Consider the following 24,805-nt stretch of genomic DNA (forward strand, 5'->3'; position numbering starts at 1 on the left):
AAATCAAACCCTATTTGTGTGAGCAAAATGATCAAAAATTTCGTATGAGTACAGCGTTGTACGACCGCGCAATTGTCATTCAAAGTGCGACAGCGCTGAAAAATGGCCTGGGCAGGAGGAGGGGGGGGGGGGTGAAAGTATTGAAGTGGTTAATAATATGTGAAAACTGAAACGTGCGACTCCCCCTGGCAGACAGCGTGTGACAACTGTGATCAGAATTTCCCCGACTCATCTTTCACATGTCTGGACTCTGGAGGGTAAACACAGCCCAGGCCAGCACACGTGCTCCTCCTGTTATTGCTGCCAGGATCGCCCCGCCTCTCTCACTATACTCCTCCCCTACAGACGTGTACTGTCAATGTTATTGCTGCCAGGATCGCCCCGCCCCTCTCACTATACTCCTCCCCTACAGACGTGTACTGTCAATGTTATTGCTGCCAGGATCGCCCCGCCCCTCTCACTATACTCCTCCCCTACAGACATGCACTCTCAATGTCATTGGTTGTAGGATCGCCCCGCCCCTCTCACTATACTCCTCCCCTACAGACATGCACTCTCAATGTCATTGCTGCCAGGATCGCCCCGCCCCTCTCACTATACTCCTCCCCTACAGACATGCACTCTCAATGTCATTGCTGCCAGGATCGCCCCGCCCCTCTCACTATACTCCTCCCCTACAGACATGTTCTCTCAATGTTATTGCTGCCAGGATCGCCCCGCCCCTCTCACTATACTCCTCCCCTACAGACATGCTCTCTCAATGTCATTGCTTGCAGGATCGCCCTGCCCCTCTCACTATACTCCTCCCCTACAGACATGCACTCTCAATGTCATCAACGTCTGTAGGGGAGGAGTATAGTGACAGGAGCGGGGCGATACTGCAAGCAATGACATTGAGAGTGCATGTCTGTAGGGGAGGAGTATAGTGAGAGGGGCGGGGCGATCCTGACAACGATGACATTGAGAGTACATGTCTGTAGGGGAGGAGTAAAGTGACAGGGGCGGGGCGATCCTGCAAGCAATGACATTGAGAGTACATGTCTGTAGGGGAGGAGTATAGTGAGAGGGGCGGGGCGATCCTGCAAGCAATGACATTGAGAGAACATGTCTGTAGGGGAGGAGTATAGTGAGAGGGGCGGGGCGATCCTGCAAGCAATGACATTGAGAGAACATGTCTGTAGGGGAGGAGTATAGTGAGAGGGGCGGGGCGATCCTGGCAGCAATGACATTGAGAGAAAATGTCTGTAGGGGAGGAGTATAGTGAGAGGGGCGGGGCGATCCTGGCAGAAATAACATTGAGAGTACATGTCTGTAGGGGAGGAGTATAGTGGGAGGGGCGGGGCGATCCTGGCAGCAATAACATTGAGAGTACATGTCTGTAGGGGAGGAGTATAGTGAGAGGGGCGGGGCGATCCTGGCAGCAATAACATTGAGAGTGAATGTCTGTAGGGGAGGAGTATAGTGAGAGGGGCGGGGCGATCCTGGCAGCAATGACATTGAGAGCACATGTCTGTAGGGGAGGAGTATAGTGATAGGGGCGGGGCGATCCTGACAGCAATAACAGGAGGAGCACGTGTGCTGGCCTGTGCTGTGTTTACCCTCCAGTCATTGGAAAGCGGGCGGGGCGGCCCCTATCACTATACTCCTCCCCTCTCTTGCAAACAGGTACTGCCTCCTGTCATCAGCGTCCCCGCCCCTACCACGTTGCCTCGCCTATCACTCGCGCCCTCTGTCATTGCTCGCAGGATTGCCCCGCCCTTCTCCTGGCACACACGCCCTTCTCCTGACATACACGCGTTCCGAATGTCAATGTTGGTCCTCCCCCCCGGTGATGACGTACATTCTCTGCGCCGAGCGGCTGTGCTCCTCCTGTCAGCTCTGCGAGCGGGAAATAGAAAGCGCAGTGTAACACGGCGATGAGGTGGGACCGGGTGCTGTAGACATGTCGGTGGACGGAGGGAAGAGCTGTAGGTGTGTGTGTGATGTGTATAAGAGAGGAGCCATATTACCCAGAATCCCTCTGTGTGGAGGGGGTGACTCGGTCATGTAGTGGGCTAGGTTATAAATTGGGGTGACCATGAGGAGCCCAAGACCTGGGAGCCCAAGGGCCCCTTCACACCACAAACTGTACGTAACTGTGTTTTTACCACTTAAGCCCAGGACCATAATGCAGCTAAAGGACCAGGCCCCTTTTTGCGATTCGGCACTGTGTCGCTTTAACAGACAATTGCGCGGTCGTGCGACATGACTCCCAAACAAAATTGGCGTCCTTTTCCCCCCAAAAACAGAGCTTTCTTTTGGTGGTATTTGATCATCTCTGCAGTTTTTATTTTTTGCGCTATAAACAAAAATAGAGCGACAATTTTGAAAAAAAATTCAATATTTGTAACTTTTTGCTATAATAAATATCCCCCAAAAAACATTTAAAAAAACAACGAAATTTCTTTCCTCAGTTTAGGCCGATACGTATTCTTCTACATATTTTTGATAAAAACAATCGCAATAAGCGTTTATTGATTGGTTTGAACACAAGTTATAGCGTCTACAAAATAGGGGATAGTTTTATGGCATTTTTTATTATTATTTTTATTTTTTACTCGGAATAGCGGCGATCTGCGATTTTTTTTTTTTTTTTTTTATCGTGACTGCGACATTATGGCGGACAAATCGGACACTATTGACAAATTTTTGGGACCATTGGCATTTTTACAGCGATCAGTGATGTGAAAATGAAACTGGCAGTGAAGGGGTTACCCACTAGGGGGCACTGAAGGGGTTAAGTGTGTCTTAGGGGGTGCTTCTAACTGTAGGGGGGATGAGCTGTGTGTGACTCGACACTGATCACCGCTGCCGATTACAGGGAGCTGTGGTCAGTGTCCTGTCACTAGGAAGACTGGGGAAATGCTTGTTTAATTCAGCCTTTCCCTGTTCTTCCTCTCCGTGACACGATCGCGGGTATGCCCACGGACATCAAGTCTGCGGGACCCGGAGTCGCGGAGGGCGCGTGCCCACAATGCCGATTCTTAATCACTTAAGGACCGCCTCCTGCACATATACGTCGGCAGAATGGCACGGCTGGGCACAAGCACGTACAGGTACGTCCCCTTTAAGTGCCCAGCCGTGGGTCGCAGGCGTGCTCCCGCCACCCGGTCCGAAGCTCCGGGACCCGCGGACCCGATCGCCGCTGGAGTCCCGCGATCGGTCCCCGGAGCTGAAGAACGGAGGAGAGGTGTGTGTAAACACGGCTTCCCTGTTATTCACTGTGGCGCTGTCATTGATCGTGTCATCCCTGTTATAAGGAAACACGATCAATGACGTCACACCTACAGCCACACCCCACCACAGTTAGAAACACAAATGAGGTCATACATAACCCCTTCAGCGCCCCCTTGTGGTTAACTCCCAAACTGAAATTGTAATTTTTTACAGTAAACAATGCATTTTAAATGCATTTTTTGCTGTGAAAATGACAAGGGTCCCAAAAATGTGTCCGAAGTGTCCGCCATAATGTCGCAGTCACGAAAAAAATCGCCGATCGCCGCCATTAGTAGTAAAAAAATAATAATTAATAAAAATGCAATAAAACTATCCCCTATTTTGTAAACGCTATAAATATTGCGCAATCCAACCGATAAATGCTTATTGCGATTTTTTTTTTTTTTTTTTTTACCAAAAATAGGTAGAAGAATACGTATCGGCCTAAACTGAGGAACATTTTTTTTTTTCATATATATTTTTTTGGGGGATATTTATTACAGCAAAAAGGAAAAAATATAGCATTTTTTTTCAAAATTGTCGCTCTATTTTTGTTTATAGCGCAAAAAATAAAAACCGCAGAGGTGATCAAATACCACCAAAAGAAAGCTCTATTTGTGGGGAAAAAAGGACGTCAGTTTAGTTTGGGAGCCACGTCGCACGACCGCACAATTGTCAGTTAAAGCGACGCAGTGCCGAATCGCAAAAACTGGCCGGGTCCTTTAGCTGCCTAAAGGTCCGGGTCTTAAGTGGTTAAAGGGGGCGTCCTTTTGCGCAGCCGTGCCATTCTGCTGATGTATTTAGCCGTGCGGCGGTCGGCAAGTGGTTAACTGCGCTGAACTGCACCGCAATGATGTGAACTATCCCCATAGGAATCCCTTGATGTTGGGCTGTCTATTCAGTTGGAGGGAAGTTCGAAATTCATCCAACTGCCCTCGGTGTAAACGGGCCCCCTAAGCCCCCATTCACATCTAGGCGTTTTTACGCCTGTAGTGCTACGCCGCTGCCGCCAGAGGGACGAAAACACATGTCCCTCTATGGAGATGGTTCACATCTCCACGCCGAACGCCTGACGCCTGAAAAAAGGTCCCGGACCTTTTTTTCAGGCGGCATTCGGCTAGGAGATGGGAAGCATCTCCATAGAGGGGGTCAATCTGGGGCACATCTAGGCGGACAATACCGGCGTTTTGTCACCGCAAATCGTGGTACAAAACGCCGCTATTTGTACCGCGATTTGCGGCGACAAAACGCCGCAAATTTGTCTGCCTAGGTGTGAATGGAGCCTAAGAGACCAAGGGGGTGCTAAGGCTGGTGAATGGGAGCCCCAAAAATGTTGAAGACTGGAAACTCTGAAGACTTGGGTGTCCCGGAGGCAGAGTCTTTCAGAATGGAAGCACCTGAGATTGGGGAGACTCCAAAGACTGGGGGGGGGGGGTTACTATGAGCCCGAGACAGGAAAATCTTGAAGACTGGGGTGACCCTAAAGCCATGGGGGGGAGGGGACTGAGACCCTGATGACTGGGGAGTCCCAGAGACTGTAAAGCTGAATGGAAGCACCTGAGATTGGGGAGACTCCAAAGACTGGGGCGGAACTATGCGCCCGGAGACAGGAAATCTGGGGAGATCCTAAAGACTGCAGTGACCCAAAAAAACACGGGGGGGATGGGAACTGAGACCCTGAAGACTGGGGAGTCCTGAAAACAGAGTACAGCTGAATGGGAGCACCTGAGATTGGGGGGACCTGGAGACTCTGCGGGGGAGGGGGGGGGGGGACTATGAGCAAGGAGCCAGGAAATCCGGGGGAGACACTGAAGACTGGGGTGACCCAGAAACCCTGAAGAATGGGTAAGGGTGAGTCTGAGCCTCTGAAAACTGGGAAGATCCTGGAGACTAGGAGCCTGGAAACCGGGGAGCCCTGAAGACCACGATCGCGGAGGTGGGGGGGAGGTTGGGCGTGGACGATGTTCTGAGACTTCAAAGACTGGGGTGAAGAAAATGTCACCAGCACACCAAGGATTCCATCAAAGGGTCCAAAGCTTTATTTTCACTTGCCTAATGAAGGGTCCCTGTGTGGCTCTGAAACGTTGCTGTATGTTTATCATGTGACGGCGATAATAAAGCTTTGGACCCTTTAGATCAGTGGTTCTCAACCTTCTAGTGCTGTGACCCCTTAATAACATTTCCCAAGTTGTGGGGACCCCTAACAGTAAAATTATTTTCATACCGTGGGTTGTCGGCACCCAAGGCAAGACAAGTAATTTGCGCCCCTAACCCGTGGACATTTAGCGCTCCCCGAGTGCCTTCCATTCGTACAGTATTAAAACTTTTATATGGTACATTTTAGGATGTACCCCTCTTTCTTTGTTCTCCTTTCTTTCCCTTTTATCTCTCTATCATAATTCCTTGTTTTTTTCCCTCTAACTGTCTTTCTTGCATTTCATCATTTGACCCCCGAGGGGGTCCCAACCCCCAGGTTGAGAACCACTGCTTTAGAGGAATCCTTGGTGTTAGGGTTGTTTCGATACTAGTATCGGGACCGATTCAGAGTATTTGCCGGGAGTACTTGTACTCCCGCAAATGCCCCCGATGCCTCATCCGATACTCGCCGCATCCCCGCTGGCGCCGCCGCTTGGTTAATACGGGCGGGGAACATTACAGCTTTCATTTGAATAGATGTAGTGTTTCCCGCCGCGCCGCATATAGACACTCCCCCTTGCTCGGGTGAACTGTCCAGTCCCGAGAAAGGGGGAGTGTCTATACGCAGCGCGGCGCGAAACACTACAGCTATTCAAATGAAAGCTGTAATGTTCCCCGCCCGTATTAACCAAGCGGCGGCGCGGCAGCATGTAGGTAAGGGGGACATGGCTGCATATATGGGGGGGACATGGCTGCATATATGGGGGGGACATGGCTGCATATGGGGGGGACATGGCTGCATATGGGGGGGACATGGCTGCATATGGGGGGGACATGGCTGCATATGAGGGGGACAAGGCTGCCTCTGTGGGGGGACAAGGCTGCCTCTGTGGGGGGACAAGGCTGCCTCTGTGGGGGGACAAGGCTGCCTCTGTGGGGGGACATGGCTGCATTTGTGGGGGGACATGGCTGCATTTGGGGACACATTTAAAAAAAATAAGTATTGGTATTTGGTATCGGCGAGTACTTGAAAAAAAGTATCGGTACTTGTACCCGGTCCTAAAAAAGTGGTATCGGGACAACCCTACTTGGTGTGCCAATGACTTTTTCTTCACTCTGATCATCCATGGTTTCCAGCCTATGGTTATCACAGCACCCAGCATTACCGAGCAGCCAGTTTGTTGAATGTGTGTGTCTGTGGGAATATTACGCTTGGTTCCAAAGACTGGGGGGGTTCTGGAGACCGGAGACAGAAACCTGGGAGCCCCAAAGACTGGAGACACTGAGGACTAGGGGGGGGGGGGACTGGGGAGAGAGTCTAAAGGCTAGTGAGAGCAGGGATTGGGAGGACTGGGGGGAACCCGGAGACAAGTTGCCCGGGGATAGGGAACCAGGAAGCCTCAAAGATTGAGGTGATTGGGAGCCCAGAGACACGGAGACCCTGAAGATTGGGGTAATCCAAATACCCCAAAGGGGGTGCGGGGTGGAGACTGGAAGCCCAGAGATGGGGGAACTGAAAAGCCTCAAAGATCAGGGCTGGGAGGGAGGAATCTAAGACCCTGAAGACGGGGGGGGGGGGGGGTAGAAGACCAAAGCCTAGATAGGGAGACCCTAAAACTGGAATGACCTGGCGACCCCAAGGATGGGGGCGGGGTGGGATGGGGATTGTCTTGAGACCTAGAAGACTAGAAAGTGGTCCTGTAGACCGGGAGCCCAGGGACGGGGGGAAACTGCACACAAAATCTTTGTATGCAGTAAAATGTATTTTAGTTTTATTTTTTTCAGGAAAATTTGTGTTTGATAAACTGCCGTGCAAAAATTGTGAGGCGTAAAAAAAAAAAATGCAACAGCCACTATTTTTTATTCTCCTTTTAAAAAGCCTTTTTAGAAGAGAAATATAAGAATCCATTAACCACTTAAGCCCCGGACCAATATGCTGCTAAATGCCCAAAGGCGTTTTTACAATTCGGCACTGCGTCGCTTTAACAGACAATTGCGCGGTCGTGCGACGTGGCTCCCAAACAAAATTGACGTCCTTTTTTTCCCACAAATAGAGCTTTCTTTTGGTGGTATTTGATCACCTCTGCGGTTTTTATTTTTTGCGCTATAAACAAAAATAGAGCGACAATTTTGAAAAAAAATGCAATATTTTTTACTTTTTGCTGTAATAAATATCCCCCAAAAACATATATAATTTTTTTTTTTCCTCAGTTTAGGCCGATACGTATTCTTCTACCTATTTTTGGTAAAAAAAATCGCAATAAGCGTTTATCGATTGGTTTGCGCAAAATTTATAGCGTTTACAAAATAGGGAATAGTTTTATTATTTTTTTTATTTTTTTTTACTACTAATGGCGGCGATCAGCGTTTTTTTTTTTTTTTTTTTCGTGACTGCGGCATTATGGCGTACACTTCGGACAATTTTGACACATTTTTGGGACCATTGTCATTTTTACAGCAAAAAATGCATTTAAATTGCATTGTTTATTGTGAAAATGACAGTTGCAGTTTGGCAGTTAACCACAAGGGGGCGCTGTAGGAGTTAGGGTTCACCTAGTGCAGTGTTTCTCAATTCCAGTCCTCAGGCCCCCCCAACAGGTCATGTTTTCAGGATTTCCATTATTTTGCACATGTGATTTGATCAGTTTCACTGCCTTGGTAATCACCACAGCCTTTTCATCTGAGGGAAATCCTGAAAACCTGACCTGTTGGGGGGGCCTGAGGACTGGAATTGAAAAAACACTGACCTAGTGTGTGTTTACAACTGTAGGGGGGTGTGGCTGTAGGTGTGACGTCATCGATCGAGTCTCCCTATAAAAGGGATCACTCGATCGATGCGCCGCCACAGTGAAGCACGGGGAAGCTCTCCCCGTTCTTCAGCTCCGGGGAGCGATCGCGATGGAGCGGCTATAAACGAATAGCCGCGCCGTCTTCCCGGATCGCTCCCCGCAGAAATCCGACCACCGCATGTAGCGGGGGGGGGTCCCGATCGGACCCCCGACCCGCGGAAAGGCAAGGACGTACCTGTACGCCCATTTGCCTGTATGTGCCATTCTGTGGACGTACATATACATGCGGCGGTCGGGAAGTGGTTAACATCTGTTAGTTGTATATCTCTTACTCCAGCGTGCGACTTGATACCTGATATGTGTTACCTGATTGTTTACCAACTATGGCCCAGATTCACAGAGAGCAAGGCGCACATTACGCCGCCATAGAGCAAACACTGTACGCTACGCCAACGCAGCGCAGAGAGGTAAGCATTGCTTTCAGCAAGCCAGTGCTTCCAACGCTGCGCCAGCGTGGTTTGGTTTCGAAGTTGTACGCCGGCGTAGGTGGAAGTGGGCGTGACCCAATGCAAATGAGGCGTGACCCCATGCAAATGATGGCCTGAGCGCCAGACAGGTACGTATCACGAACTGCGCATGCCGTGAACGAACTGCCTAAGCTACGCAGGATCACTGCGTACGCCGTGAACATAACGTACGCCCAGCCAGACACACGTCCAACGCACAATACGCCGACTTGTGTTCCCTGGTGCAGACCTGAGCATGTCTGTTGCAGGGTTGCGCCTCCTTTATGGGGAATAACTTAACGCCAGACGTACAACTTGCGCGCATCTCGCGTAGCATGCGCCGGGCACACTCACGTTCGTGAATCGCCGTATTTCCCTCATTTGCATGTTTGAATGGATAATCAATGGGAGCGGCACCATGCTCCCAGCCTAAATGTGCGCCCACTCTACGCCAGCGTAGGCAAGTTATGTCGGCGGGGTGTAGCCTATTTTTAGGCGCATGTCTGTTCGTGGGTCTGCCGCACAGATAAGACGGCGCACATTTGTACTTGCGTCGGCATAACTTGTTATACGTCGGCGTAAGTGCTTTGTGAATCTGGACCAAAATGTGTTAGGTGTGTGTCGGGGGGAGGGGTCTTTTAATATTAACATTTCATTTTTTTTTTTTTTTTTTTTTCCAAAGAGACTTTCAGTATTTAATTTTCCGGTGGACTGGCCCTATAATATCTTGCAAAGTATTCATAACAATTTATTTTATTTTTTGTTCGCAGGATGAAGATTGTGAGCTGGAATATAAATGGGATTCGGGCAACTCGGGTGGGACTGAAAGAAATCCTTGACTCGCTGGATGCAGACATTATCTGCCTGCAGGAGACCAAAGTGACCAGTAAGCAGCCCTGGTGGGGAAGCAGACGCACCATAGGGTAGGGGAGTGGCAATCTCGGCACCAGCTGTGGTGAAACCACTGATCTCAGTCTGCCTTTGGCAGTCATGGCTGAGCCTGTCCATTTTGCAATGCTTCATGGGACTTGTAGTTCCACAACAGCTGTCTTGCGGAAGATTGTTTACCCCTGCTGTCGGGAATGATGATCTGTAAAAACATTTGCGTATAGATGTAAAAAAACATATAAAAAGCACTTTTCCTCTTTTTTCTAAGTGATTACCTACCCTCTGTTATTGGCAGCATAAGGAACTCGGAGAGCTTGCTAGTAAAAATAATAAAAATATCCCATAGTTTGTAGACGCTATAACTTTTGCGCAAACCAATCAATATACGTATGCTTATTGGGATTTTTTTTAACAAAAATGTGTAGCAGAATACATATTGGCCTAAATTTATGAAGACATTTTGATTATTTTGGATATGTTTTTATAGCAGAAAGTAAAAAATAGTTGTGTTTTTTTTTTAGTTCGTTTTTATAAAAACTGCAGAGGTAATGAAATACCGCCAAAAGAAACCTCCTATTTGTGGGGAATAAAGGACACGCATTTTATTTGGATACAGAGGTGCACGACCGCCCAATTGTCAGTTAAAGTAACGCAGTGCCGTATCGCAAAAAATGGGGGGAGGGGGTAAACCTTCCAGAGGTTAGGTGGTTACCCTGAAAATTCCAAGAGGCTGTAGGCAGTTGGGGGCTAAACCATTCCTGCCTAGGCAAGACATTTTGAGAGATTATTATGCAGTTTTTTTTATTTATTTTTTATATATATATATATATATATATATGTGTGTATATATATATATATATATGTATATTATAAATAAAATGTACAATGGGCCATGACCAGAGCATATACAGTAAAACCTTGGATTGCGAGCATAATTAGTTCCGGAGACATGCTTGTAATCCAAAGCACTTGTATATCAAAGTGAGTTTTCCCATAAGAAATAATGGAAACTCAGATGATTTGTTCCGCAACCATTTATTAATAAGTCCTTCAGTCTATAGTCCATATAAAAAGATTATAGCAATGTGATAAGTTGTGTAACCATAAAATGTCCATCCACAAATGGAAGCCTCCACAAGGGAATTGGAATCAAAATCCAGGAGGAGCCCCAGAGTATAAAAGAGAAGAGAGGCGCCTCTAAGTGTAGCAATATGGTTACAGTTAATGAAGGTACAACATTTAGCAACACGCATGGTTGATCACCGCTGTCAGCTTGCAATCATGACCGGGAAGACTACCCTGCAGTAGAGCGATCTGAAAGTGAGGCTTGAACCGCTCGTGGAAGGGGCGACATAGGTGGCGGTGAGGACGACGGTCTATGTGGATTGCTTGACCCCGGATATCTACATGCTTAGATGTGTCTGTTTTAATCATCAACCATGTGAGTTGCTAAATGTTGTACCTTCATTAAATGTAACCGTATTGCTACACTTAGAGGCGCCTCTCTTCTCTTTTATACTCAGTTGTAACATGACGCTGCTTTTATATCAAGTCAAAATTTATTAAAACATTTTGCTTGTCTTCCAAAACGCTCTCAAACCAAGGTTTTACTGTACGTTTATGGAAATTGGGGATTGGACCCTTTGTACATTGGAAATAAACCAGCCTATACAGATGACCATGTGATTGCCATCATCCCTTGAAAATTTGAAGTGTGAAAACCTCTAGGGTTGGGATTATGTGGGCAACAAAAAAAATTCCAAAAAGTATATAAAAAAATAAATGTAATATACAAAAGTAGAAAATTACATCATAATACAGTATCGCATCATAAAAAGGATAACAAGCATATAAATAATCAATGATCAGCCACTCTTCACTTTACCCTTGTTGGGGAACTTTGAGATGTGGCACTGTGTCCTTTTGTTATTTATATGCTTGTTATCCTTTGTATGATATGATACTGTATTATGATGTAATTTTCTACTTTTGTATATTTATTTTTTTTATATATTTTTTGGATTTTTTAATTAATTAATCCCAACCCTAGAGGTTTTCACACTTCAGACCCTTTGTACATTTTCCCTGCAGTATACGGTTGTAATGTTTCACGGTTTTCTTGTTTAGGGGATCTGCTGGATGAACCTACCGCCATAATAGAAGGCTACAATTCCTACTTTAGCTTCAGTCGTGCACGGAGTGGATATTCAGGTAGGCGAGTTGTTGTTATATACAACATTGTATATCTACAGTCTCAGTGGAATCCTCCTTATTAAAACGGTTATAAACGTCAAAACCTAAAATGTCATATATTGCAACTTGCCAATCCTTCAATGTGGTGGCTGCATTCCTTTTCTTATTTTTAGGCTCCCCCCTCGGTTTTTCCCAGGCTGATCAGGCCAGTAACACACCTCCTGTATTGGTGTCCCCTATCTAGGTGAAGAAGCACAGGGGACACCTTTTGGCCAGCAACATTGTCAGTCTGGGGGAGAGTGTTAGATGTACTAGCAGATTTAGATACACCAACAAATTGAAGGCAAACTCCAGCTCGCACTTTATAAGTAGTTTACAGCAAAGGTTTTTATATATATTTTTTTCTTTACTTTTGGGATAAAGGTTTTACATTAATTAATAAAACAGATCATTCTAAGCACCTCTGTCACTAGTAAATGGTTTGTCTCATTCATGGTAAACTGATGCATTCTGCTGGAGAGCTTGTGCTTTTGAAAAACAGACTTAAAGGGGTTGTAAAGGAAACCTTTTTTATTTCATAATAAGCACACATTCTTCTTTTCACTCCCTCATTGTTGGTTCTTGCTCAGAAGTTGCTCTATTTCTTCTCTGTTCTGTTCACTTCCTGCTTGTCTGATTTTACTGACCACCCTGAAGGGAGGCTTTCCTGCGGTGGTCAGTAACGTGCTCACCCCCTCCTGGGAACTACATCTGTGCAGCAGGACGCTCTCTACGTGTTAGAGACTTCAAGGAGGTGTGAATTACTGGGCGTGCCGCAATGCATACTGGGAAATGTAGTTCTTACATGAACGAGCGCCGCAAACCAGGAAGTGAATGAGAGAACAGAAACTAGAATGCTGGAGGTGATATAGATGAAGGAATTTAATAGGTATTTACTCGTTTTTTAACAGAATCATTACACTATTCTGTCTGTCTACCTTGCAGACAATAATTTTAGGCAAAACATTTTTTTCCTTTACAACTCCTTTAAGCTTGATCACTAGATGAAAATAAAAGCCTAAAAAGAAAACAAATGCAGCCGTTGCATCTAAGAATTTGTAAGCTGCGATATTTTGTTTGTGTATAGGTCTTTAAACTGCACCCTATTTGTGTGCAGAAGCTTTCTCTCATTTATGTGTTAGTTTTTTTGTAAATTGATCCTGCCATTTCCAAGCACTTCCCCACTGTCAGTGGAAACCAATCCCCTGGCTGCTGCCTTGCCCCTCTTAGTACACATGCTCTGTCTGCTGACAATGGGAAAAGATGAAACTTCCCTCCAGTGATGCACTTTTCACAAAGAAAGTGTTTGGCTTAAAGCAGAGTTAAAAAAATATAAAATAAAAATCATGGCAAAAGATTTGACCTTCACCATGCCTCTAATCAAATACGTTGGCAGGGGGATACTTTGCAAAAGGGGGGTTATTATGTGGGGTTTTTTCCTATTGTCCATCAATTCTGGGACTCCAGATATGTTTTAGATATTCAGGTAATTGGATGTATTATTTATGCCCCTTGAAAGCCTAAAGGTGCTCCTTGGATTTTGGGCCTCTCTATTTGTCTGAGCAGCGAAAAATTCTCAATGTTGTATCCTTATACTAGGGAGGAGTAGGAGAATGTGTTTTGGGGTGTGATTCTAAGTGTGCCTATGCGTTCTAAATTGTATTAACTTTCTTCATTTCACTAAAAATTAAATCAAATAATTTTAAAACTTTTTGTTTTGTGCTTTTCCTGGCATTTTACGGCTTCAAGAAATGAGATCTGTGAAAACTTAGGAAGGATGACACCTAATCTATTACACGTTTCTGTGTGATTAGGGGTTGCCACATTCTGTAAGGACCGCGCAATTCCACATGCGGCAGAGGAGGGGCTATCGGGGCAGCTCACCAGTCAGAAGGGATCTGTCGGCTGCTATGGCAACACAGAGGAGTTCTCGGAGGAGGAGCTGCTATCTCTGGACCTAGAGGGAAGAACAGTCATCACACAACACGGCATCCTGTAAGAAAATAATTCAGGTTTTCCTCTAAAGCACAGGTGTCAAATACAAGGCCCGCGGGCCGAATCTGGCCCTCCAGGCCATTTCATGTGGCCCTCGCACCTTTCCTGCAGCTGCAGGAGAGCTCCAGCCCTCCTCTGGTCCTACTCCAGACCCTTACTTTCTGCTTTCAAGCAATGCATCCAGCTTCTTCCCAGCAGCATAATGAAAGGGGGGTGCACTGTGATGTAAGGGAGAGTGGGGGACTCAACTTCTGATGGTGGGGCGGCCCTTGACATCTAATATAAAGGGAAGGGGATGTGCTGGACACCTAATCTTACAGATACAACCGGCCCTGAAGAGGGACCCAAGAAGAGGTTCTGGACTACTCTGTGCAAAACCACTGCAACAAACAGGTAAGTATAACAGTATTAACCGCTTCCGGAACGTCCCACATACATTTACTTCGGCAGGGCGGCCCGGGTGCACAAAATCGCGTACCTGTACGTGATTTAGTGCATGCGGTTTAGGGGGCTGGTGTGCCGCTCCTGCTTTGGACACAGAAGTAACGGTGGCTACGACCCGCCGATCGTTTACAGGAGAGACGGATCAGCCGTGTGCCGTTGTAAACAAGGCACATCGCTGATCTGTCAGGGAGGAAAAGTAAGTGATCATGTTTCAGCTAATCGCGATATCTTTTCCTCCAGTGAATTAACCCCCCCACAGTTAGAAACACCTGCCAGGGAACACATTTAACCCCTTGATCGCCCCCTAGTGGTAAACCCTCTCTGCGAGTGTCATTTATACAGTAATCGGTGTATTTTTTTTTTTTTTTTTTAGCACTGATGACTAATGTCACTGGTCCCCAAAAAGTGTCACTTGGGGTCAGATTAGTCCGCCGCAATGTTGCAGTCCCGCTAGAAACCACAGAACGCTGCCATTACCAGTAAAAAAATTAAAATAAAGTCCCTAAATCTATCCTGAAGTTTTTAGATGCAATAACTTTCGCAAACCAATCAATATACGCTTATTGTGTGTTGTTTTTTTTTTGCCTAAATGTTCTATTTTTGGGGGGATATGTATTATAGCAGAAAGTAAAAACATTATTATAATTTTTTTTTTTTTTTTGGTTTATAGCGCAAAATAAAAACCACAGAGGTGATCAAATTCCACCAAAATATATCTATTTATGGGGGGAAAAAAAGGACATCAAGATTGTTTGAGTCAGCGTCACATGACCTTGCAATTGTCAGTTAAAGCAACACAGTGCCGTATGGCAAAAAATGGTGTGGTCAGGAAGTGGGTAAATGGGGGGGGGGGACACACAAGACTTCAGCATCACTTTTAATTATACAATTCTCATCCAGTGAAACCTGTGTCTTTTCCCATTGTGCCAAATGACCGGATCTCTTGTAAGTACACCACCCCGCTCCCACCCAGCCGCTGATTCTCCGCTTGGCAGAGCTCTGTTGGTGAGGCTGGTGAATATTCAGATTTACCCCTCCCAAGAATGCAATACTCCAATCTGAGTGGCCGATTGTCAAACCTGAACACTTCTATGTGAGGAGGTGGTGATTGTTCTCCCTTTTGTAGGCTTTAACATAGAGCTTGCATAAAAACTAGAATTTCATGCTCTATGTAGGTATTAGTAAGTGTAGAGTTCTTCTTACAAGAGAACCTGTCACTTTGCCCCTTTTTTTTTTTTTTTAATGCCACAGTGGACATGCCAGACAAATATTGTTTTTAAAGATGCCTCTCGCTGTGTATATAACTTTCAGGATTTTTGCTGCCTTTCAGAACTTCTGATAACAAAGAGGACATGCTGACGGTGATCAATGTATATTGTCCACGGGCCGACCCTGAGAAGCCGGAGCGCAAGACCTACAAGTTGCGCTTTTACAGTTTGCTACAGATACGGGCAGAAGCTATTCTGAGAAATGGCGGGTGAGTTTTTATTCTTGGTGAGAAGTATGGTGACACCATCAAAATTAATTTGATAAAAAAATCTAATCCATTTAAATAAAAGAAATCTGATTTTAACCACTTTAAGGACCCCATTCACGCCGATATACGTCGGCAGAATGGCACGGCTGGGTACAATCACGTACATGTACGTCGCCTTTAAGAGCCCAGCCGGCGTGCTCGTGACCTGGTCCTGTTCTCCGTGACCTCGCGATCGCCGCCAGTGTCCCGCGATCGGCTCACAGAGAGGAAGAACGGGGAGAGGTAAGTGTAAATAAACCTCTCCCCGTGCTTTCTATTGAGCCCGTCACTGATCATCTGTTCCCTGTTTTGGGGAACAACGATCAGTGACATCACACGCACAGCCACGCCCCCCACAGTAAGAACACTCCCTTAGGACACACTTAACCTCTACAGCGCCCCCTCCTGGTTAACCCCATTCACTGCCAGTGGCATTTTCACAGTAATCGGTGCATTTGTATAGCACTTTTCGCTGTGAAAATGACAATGGTCCCAAAAATGTGTCAGAAGTGTCCGCCATAATGTCGCAGTCACAAAAAAAATCACTGCTCGTCGCCATTACTAGTAAAAAAATAAATAAAAAAAATATTAATAAAAATGCCATAAAACTATCCCCTATTTTGTAAACGCTATAACTTTTGCGCAAACCAATAAATAAAACGCTTAATGCGTTTTTTGTTTTTTTTACCAAAAATATGTAGAATACGTATCTGCCTAAACCGAGGAATTTTTTTTTTTTTTTTTTGGGGGGGGGGGGGATATTTATTATAGCAAAAAGTAAAAAATATTGATATTTTTTTCAAAATTGTCGCTCTATTTTTGTTTATGGTGCAAAAAATAAAAACCTCAGAGGTGATCAAATACCACCAAAAGAAATCTCTTTTTGTGGGGGAAAAAAGGACGCCAATTTTGTTTGGGAGCCACATCGCACGACCGTGCAATTGTCAGTTAAAGCGACGCAGTCGCAAAAAGGGGCCAGGTCCTTTACCTGCATAATGGTCCGGGGCTTAAAGTGGAGGTTCACCCAAAAAATTTATTTTTAACATTACATTCAGCCGAGTTGTCCTAATGACAATCGGCTGTTTTTTTTTTCCCCCGTACATACCGTATTTTACCGCCGCTTCCAGGTATGTCTTCTCCGGGACTGGGCGTCCCTATCTGATTGACAGGCTTCCGACCGTCGCATACTACGCGTCACGAGTTGCCGAAAGAAGCCGAACGTCGGTGCACAGGCGCCGTATAGAGTCGCACCGACGTTCGGCTTCTTTCGGCAACTCGTGACGCGTAGTATGCGACGGTCGAAAGCCTGTCAATCAGATAGGAATGCCCAGTCCCGGAGAAGACATACCCGGAAGCGGCGGTGAAATACGGTATGTACGGAAAAAAAAAAAACAGCCGATTGTCATTAGGACAACTCGGCTGAATGTAATGTTAAACATTTATTTTTGGGTGAACCCCGCTTTAATTGGTTTAAATCCAAAAACTTTTTTTTTTTTATAATTGATTTATATCCACCCTGCACCTTATATAAGGAATGGGTTACTGACAGATTGCATTGCTCTCCATGTTTCAGCCATGTGATTATACTGGGAGATGTGAACACCTCGCACAAGCCTGTTGACCACTGTGATCCCGATGATCTGGTGAGTTCTGCTTATTTGGCCAGTGCATTGGCAGCATATAAGGGACAGTGTTGTATCTTGGGGGGGGGGGGGGGGGGATTAGATCAAGCATAAGCTTATCTCCTGCTCTGAGCTGTCTGCTCTGGGCAAAAAGCCAAATACAAAGGTGAAACGCAAATCTATGTACTGATTTACCTGCCATAGTGTTTGTAATTCCATGCAGTTATCTGATTTACACATGTTTTGCACAATGTCAGACATGTGACCTACAGTATGTAGTACACACTATATAGAAGGATATGCTTTGCTCATATTTCATGTCTGAGGTTTACAACCACTTTAATTTCTTTGACATGATCAGTCCTGACTGCAAATACAAGCCAGACTTGCTCCACCAGTTTTACTGAGTCGCTTCAGTTTTGAAGATAAATCCTATTTGTCATGACATGGGTTTCATTTTTTAGGAAGTGTTTGCAGAGAACCCAGGGCGTCAGTGGTTGGATCAGTTCCTTGGTGTCCCGGCGGCATCTAAAACAAGTGATGTCAATCCATCCGAAGGAGGTCTTTTCCTTGATACCTTCCGTTACTTCCACCCCACTCAGAAGAATGCCTTCACCTGCTGGCACTCAGGATCGAGGGCCCGACAGACCAATTATGGCACCCGCATTGACTATATTCTGGGCGACCGGAGCCTGGTTGAGACAGAATTTATGGATTCGGTTATAATGCCAGAGGTTGAAGGATCTGACCATTGTCCGGTGAAGGGGTTTATGAAATGCAGGCCAGTTGCAGCAGATAGATGTCCCCTTCTCTGTACTAAATACCTCCCAGAGTTTGCAGGACGGCAGCAAAAACTCTCTCAGTTTTTTGTGGTAAAGAACAAAGATTTTTCAGATGGAGAGACCATGGACCCGTCAAGTTCTCAGCCTTCAACTGAAGGGTCTGAGCAAGCTTCCACCCGGAAGAGGACACAAGAAAAACTTAATGGAACCATCAGAAAGAAGAACAAAGTGGACGGCAAGAGTGGGAAAGTCAATCTCCTTGACTTTTTTAAGCCAGCGGCACTAAAGGCAACTGCTACACAGCCACAAACTAACACCGCTAAGCTGGAACCTGAAAAGGAGCTTCCCAAAGGTACAGAAGACCATTTGCTTGCTTCTCAGAAAGCTAACCAACCACAAGCAGCCTTCTGGAAGACTTTGCTTAAAGGACCTCCACCTCCACCCAACTGTAAAGGCCACGGGGAACCTTGTGTTCTGCGGACAGTGAAGAAGGCCGGTCCTAACTGCGGACGCCAGTTCTATGTGTGCGCCCGTCCTGACGGGCATTCTTCCAATCCGCAGGCCCGGTGCAACTTTTTCCTTTGGGTTAATAAAAAGAATGGAATGGATGGCTGACAAAGGATTGTAGGTGCTGTATTGTAGTACAACATGGTGCTGTGTACCCAGTGTTATGGGCCAAATCAGGGGCTAGGCCTTCTCGTTCATGGCAGCTTCCAGGGCCCCTTCTTAATAATAAGGTTTAACTGGATAAGGCGTTCCAGATAAGTAACTATAACCAACTTCAAACTTTTAGGTAGATTCACAAAGAGTTAGGCCGGCTTATCAGTAGATAAGCCGGCCTAACTCCGAATCTACGCCGACGGATGTTTAAGCGTATGCTCAAACAGACATACGCTTAAACATATCTAAGATACGACAGCTTGCGCCGTCCTATCTTAGATTGCAATTTTTCGGATGGCCGCTAGGTGGCGCTTCCATTGCGGTCGGCCTAGATTATGTAAATGAGGTGATACGCCGATTCACGAACGTACGCCCGGGCCGCCGCAGTCGATTTACGCCGTTTCCGTAAGGGTTTTGCAGGCCTAAAGTTATTCCACCTATGAGGTGGAATAACAATGTTAAAGTATGGCCGCCGTTCTCGCCGCAAGATTCGAAATTTTAACGTCGTTTGCGTAAGTCGTCCGAATCGGGATTTACGTCGTTTACGTCCACGGCGAAATCAATAGGCCCGTGCGGCGTACGCAACCGCAATGCACACTGGGAAATGTAGTCGCCCGGCGCATGCGCAGCGACAAAAAAACGTCAACGGTCAAGCCTCATTACCATACAACACGCCCCCCTCCAACCCATTTGAATTAGGCGCCCTTACGCCCGCCGTGTTTACACTACGCCGCCCTAAGTAAGGAGGTAAGTGCCTTGAGAATCATGTACTTGCCTCTCTTACTTAAGGCGGCGTAGTGTTAACACGCTAGGCTACGCCGCCGCAAATTAGCGCGCCCCTACCTGAATCTACCCATTTGTTTTTAAGCTTGTGGAACTGGAATAAGTGAGATGTAGGCAAGCAGAACTCATTGTGTGCCTATCGCACATACTTTAGATATTGTCAATCTACTTCCGCTACCTCAAGCAAGCACTGGAGGGAGCTGAATGATTAGGCCAGCAGAGTGGATTGGCTTTACCGTCATTGGCTCCACAACCATTTGGGGCAATCTGCCAATTGGGTGACGACTCTCTCAGAAGGCTGGCATTGGACTGAAGGGTATTTGGGTCAGGGGCCTTTGGAAAGAAGACGTTTCTGTAGGTACATTTAAGTTTGACTAACATTGGAGATAGATTGTACAAAGCGCATAACAGACCAGAGTTTGGGAAATACTACTCCCTAAGGCAGGGGTCTTCAAATTATGGCCCTCCAGTTGTTCAGGAACTACAATTCCCATCATGTCTGTGAATGTCAGTGTGGTGCAATGCCTCATGGGATGTGTAGTTCTACAACAGCTGGAGGGCAGTAGTTTGAGGATCCCTGCCCTAAGGATTTGTCAAGGAGTATTTATAGGAATCGGTTGCTTGGCGAAATTCATAGGCTGCCATTGCTGAGCTGCTAAAATGTATTAGCCTGGCTGTCTCTTGGTTCAATAACTTAAATCATCCATTATCGGCCAGGGTTCCTCCAGAGGTTACTAGGGGTTCCTTTGAGCAATTTCTACCTCCCATTTGATGGTGCCTGCATAGTCTCTGGGCCAATGGCACTCAACTAAACTAGTGGCCTGTCACCAATGCTCTTTTTTGGGTATCCGTAAGGGGTGGTGCATTCTGACCACCACTGTATGGAGTGGAATTTTTCTTCCAACTAACCACCAATTTAAGGCTCAGTTCATATGTATGCGAGTCGGATGTGTGTTTTTTAACCACATCTGATTCGCATAACATGTGAATTGAACCAGCTTTCAATAACGCTGGTTCACACATGTCTGCGGCAGCCGCGGTCCTTTCTGAAAAGCGATGTGTGATTTTTGGGTCTGGTTTAGGTGCGAATACAACAGGGATATGCAATTAGCGGCCCTCCAGCTTTTGCAAAACTACAGGTCCCATCATGCCTCTGCCTTTGGGTGTCATGCTTGTGTCTGTCAGTCTTGCTATGACTCATGGGACTTGTAGTTCTGCAACAGCTGGAGGTCCACTAATTGCATATCCCTGGAATACAATAAAGATTTGCACCTGAGCTGGTGAACAAAACCGCACCGGACTGCAAACCGCAGCTGGATATATATGAACCTAGCCCAGTGATGGCGAACCTTGGCACCCCAGATGTTTTCAAACTACATTTCCCATGATGCTCATCTCCACTGCTGAGTGCATGAGCATCATGGGAAATGTAGTTCCAAAACATCTGGGGTGCCAAGGTTTGCCATCACTGACCTAGCCTAAGAGACGTTCTTCCTATCAACCACCAATGAATTGGTGACTTGAAAACTAGTTTGTTTCCTCTCAAGTTAAAAAAAAAAAAGTTGGGAGAGAGGTTGCTTTAAGGCAGAGATATGCAATTAGCAGCCCTCCAGCTGTTGCAAAACTACAGGTCCCATCATGCCTCTGGGTGTCATGCTTGTGGCTGTCAGAGTCTTGCTATGACTCATGGGACTTGTAGTTCTGCAACAGCTGGCGGTCCACTAATTGCATATCCCTGCTTTAAGTCATTGAAACATTTATTCAGCCAGTTATAGCAGAGCTTCAGTCCCCATAACTTTCTTTTTTTTCTTAAAAAAAAAAAAAAAAAAAAAAAAGCGCCCTCGTGATTGTTAAAACTTCTACTATAATATTTGCATAATGTTAGTAATGTCTTCCTGCTTCTTTTCTTAGAAAGCAATAAAATATTACCTGATCAGACGGGGCCACTGAGGTTGCAGGCATCTGAAGCCTGCTTGTGTTTATTTTCGGGATTAGGTGCAGCTGGTTATCCAGCATTCACCCCCCGATCTCTTGCATCTGCGCAGTAATGACACTGCGTGGCCCAGTTTCTTCATGACAGTTTGCCACCTCCGCTTACTGCTTTTGCCACTCATGCCACCGCCGCTACTGATTCCTTCTCCGCTGCCGCTCAGTGACAAATAGGCCCAATTTTGAACTGTGGGCTCTAACTCCTCCTCACATTGCGTCATTTCCCATTTTGAAATAACGCAATGCCAGAAGCGTCGAATTGCCCATTGAATCCTGGGGTTAATGACACTGATATCCCAGGAGCAAACGGGAGAGTGTAAATGATGTACCTTCACCACGTCATGGTGGTTTTCATTTTACGTGCTGAAGCCATTGGATCAGCATGAGAGGCCGATGGCATTTCAGCAATGGTAGCCCATGTATAGATCTCACAATGAGTTGTTTTAATATAAAGCACTTAAATGTCGGTACCCAGTGTCCTGCTTTTTATTACTGTTTTTACTGTCCTGTACAGATTGTCAGTTTTGAATAATAAAAATCACAATTTTTTTTTGTACTTCGTCAATAAATGTAATATTAATATGTTTGTGTTTTTTATATTTAAGTGTTCCTTTTCCATTTACAGAACGTAAAGTGACATTATTATTAGGGTGGTACCGATACTGGTATCGGGACCGATACCAAGCATTTGCCCGAGTACTTGTACTCGGGCAAATGCTCCCAATGCTTCACCCGTTACTTGTACTGTCGGCTGTGATCAGTGCGTGGGGAAGTTACAAGCACCGATCACCGCTGACTGTCCCATGTCCTCCTCCAGCCCCCTCCGTTTTTGCTGCAGTCTGTCTCACTCTCTCCATGTCCCCTGGGAGTGTGCTCTGCCTAGCATGGTCAGTCTTTTTTAATAGGAAAGCAAAGCGACTGGTAGGAACAGAGATTTCACACAAAGGAAACCATACAAAAAGAACAGAATGCTTTTTCATACAAGTACATGGTACAGCAGGCACATACCAGGAATCTGAAACGCTTTAACACAATGCTTCTGTGCTCAGGTTGGCCAGGAGTCCATTGGGTGTGAAAATCGGATACTATGCCCCAAGAAAGCCTAAAGACCCTCAATGCATCTAGACAGTGAGAAATTCTCACACCTGGTATCTCAATACATTGAAACATCATATGCAATAGGACTTAAGTTTTGGTGGGATACTCCCTAAGGCAGGGGTCTCCAAACGTTCTAAACAAAGGGCTGGTTTTCTGTCCTTCACACTATTGGGGGACTGGGCCTTGACCAGTGGGAGTAGACATTAGCCCATCATTGCTGGCATTTAGGAGGGAAAGTGCCCTATCATTGGTATTAGTGGGGGGAATAGTGATCATCATTGGTGTAAGCGGGAGGAATATTGTCCCATCATTGGTATCAGTGGGAGGAATAGCACCCCATCATTGGTGTCAGTGGGAGGAATAGCACCCCATCATTGGTGTCAGTGGGAGGAATAGCGCCCCATCATTGGTGTCAGTGGGAGGAATAGCGCCCCATCATTGGTGTCAGTGGGAGGAATAGCGCCCCATCATTGGTGCCAGTGGGAGGAATAGCGCCCCATCATTGGTGTCAGTGGGAGGAATAGCGCCCCATCATTGGTGTCAGTGGGAGGAATAGTGTCCCATCATTGGTGTCAGTGGGAGGAATAGTGTCCCATCATTGGTATCAGTGGGAGGAATAGCGCCCCATCATTGGTGTCAGTGGGAGGAATAGCGCCCCATCATTGGTGCCAGTGGGAGGAATAGCGCCCCATCATTGGTGTCAGTGGGAGGAATAGCGCCCCATCATTGGTGTCAGTGGGAGGAATAGTGTCCCATCATTGGTGTCAGTGGGAGGAATAGTGTCCCATCATTGGTATCAGTGGGAGGAATAGCGCCCCATCATTGGTGTCAGTGGCAGGAATAGCGCCCCATCATTGGGGTCAGTGGGAGGAATAGCGTCCCATCATTGGGGTCAGTGGGAGGAATAGTGCCCCATCATTGGTGTCAGTGGGAGGAATAGCGTCCCATCATTGGTGTCAGTGGGAGGAATAGTATCCCATCATTGGTGTCAGTAGGAGGAATAGTATCCCATCATTGGTGTCAGTGGGAGGAATAGTGCCCCATCATTGGTATCAGTGGGAGGAATAGCGTCCCATCATTGGTGTCGGTGGGAGGAATAGCGTCCCATCATTGGTGTTAGTGGGAGGAATAGTGCTCTAAGGGCCACAGTTTGGAGACCACTGCCCTAAGGGTTAACAACTTCTAAAGGGATGCCGACACTGCAGCTGTTCTCATTATAATCACCTGGTGCCCTCAGTGTTCTAATGAACAGACCCTCCCATTCAGGAGTCATTCTGGGAAGAAATGCTGGGACAGATCTTTCTCTTCACAACAGCAAAGGTAGGAAACTGCTACAAAGTCTAAAACCCTTCCAATGTACATAGATCATATTTTTGTTTTTTGTTTTTGTTTGATTTGTTTTTTCCCTCTTGGAGATGGACACTGAAGCTGTGCTAATGATTAAAGCAACATCCTTAGTAGAGAGTGGCCACAAGAAATAGCTTTAAATTCAAAGGAGAATTCCTTATTTTGCAAAAAGCAGATTTATTTTATATATTTTACATCATTTGAGCCGGCAAAGCTTTGCAACTGCCATCAGCGGTGTCCTGTGCAATGCTCTGGCTCCTGCAGGCCCTTCCTCCAGCTCAAGTTACAGATCTGGAAATAAAGTATCAATGCAATACAGTAGGGCGCTTCACTAGTTGGAAGAGCGAGGGCCACTTAAAGCGTAACTTCAGTAATTTTTTCGGATTTTTCTATCGTTTTTTTATCTATAGGAAACATTTAAAACATGTTCTATTTTTGTTGCACCGATGGGGGGAAAAAAAACGACGGGGCCCACTCTGTTTTCATCAGAAAAAAAAAACGATGGGGCCCACACACGATTGGTTTGTCCGATGAAAACAGTCTGTTTTCATCGGACAAACCGATCGTGTGTACATAGCTTTAGTGCACATTTGTAGTATTTTTATGCACATTGCACACTGTTACTAGATTTATTCATATTTATACTTTCCTTTTAAGATTTTTTTTTTTTTTAGTCGCCTGGTTAGCATTGTTTGCACCCCTGTACTTATCTACATTCTATATCAGTTTGTATCGCTTTCTCCCTATACTTTTGGAACAGCGC

General features: G+C 46.0%; 1 protein-coding gene across 1 annotated transcript; it reads left to right on the forward strand.

Moving 5' to 3' along the window:
* Positions 1-1,799: 1,799 nt before the first annotated feature.
* Positions 1,800-19,024, forward strand: APEX2 (apurinic/apyrimidinic endodeoxyribonuclease 2). Its single transcript, XM_040322855.1, has 7 exons — positions 1,800-1,971; positions 9,457-9,572; positions 11,702-11,785; positions 13,621-13,801; positions 15,576-15,722; positions 17,335-17,404; positions 17,848-19,024. Exons 1-7 carry the CDS (start codon positions 1,943-1,945, stop codon positions 18,778-18,780), a joined length of 1,560 nt encoding a protein of 519 aa, XP_040178789.1. The 5' UTR covers positions 1,800-1,942; the 3' UTR covers positions 18,781-19,024.
* The last annotated feature ends 5,781 nt before the right edge of the window (positions 19,025-24,805 follow it).

This window comes from Rana temporaria, chromosome 9 (assembly GCF_905171775.1).
Source record: "Rana temporaria chromosome 9, aRanTem1.1, whole genome shotgun sequence".
In the NCBI taxonomy this organism is placed as follows: Eukaryota; Metazoa; Chordata; class Amphibia; order Anura; family Ranidae; genus Rana; species Rana temporaria.

What these genes read in the sequence shown, in the direction of transcription:
- APEX2 (XM_040322855.1), top strand. Translation starts at nt 1,943, where the DNA reads ATGTCGGTGGACGGAGGGAAGAGCTGTAG. An exon ending in GCAGGAGACCAAAGTGACCA is followed by an intron (nt 9,573 to 11,701) that starts GTAAGCAGCCCT and finishes TTTCTTGTTTAG; the next exon opens with GGGATCTGCTGGATGAACCT. An exon ending in ATCACACAACACGGCATCCT is followed by an intron (nt 13,802 to 15,575) that starts GTAAGAAAATAA and finishes GCTGCCTTTCAG; the next exon opens with AACTTCTGATAACAAAGAGG.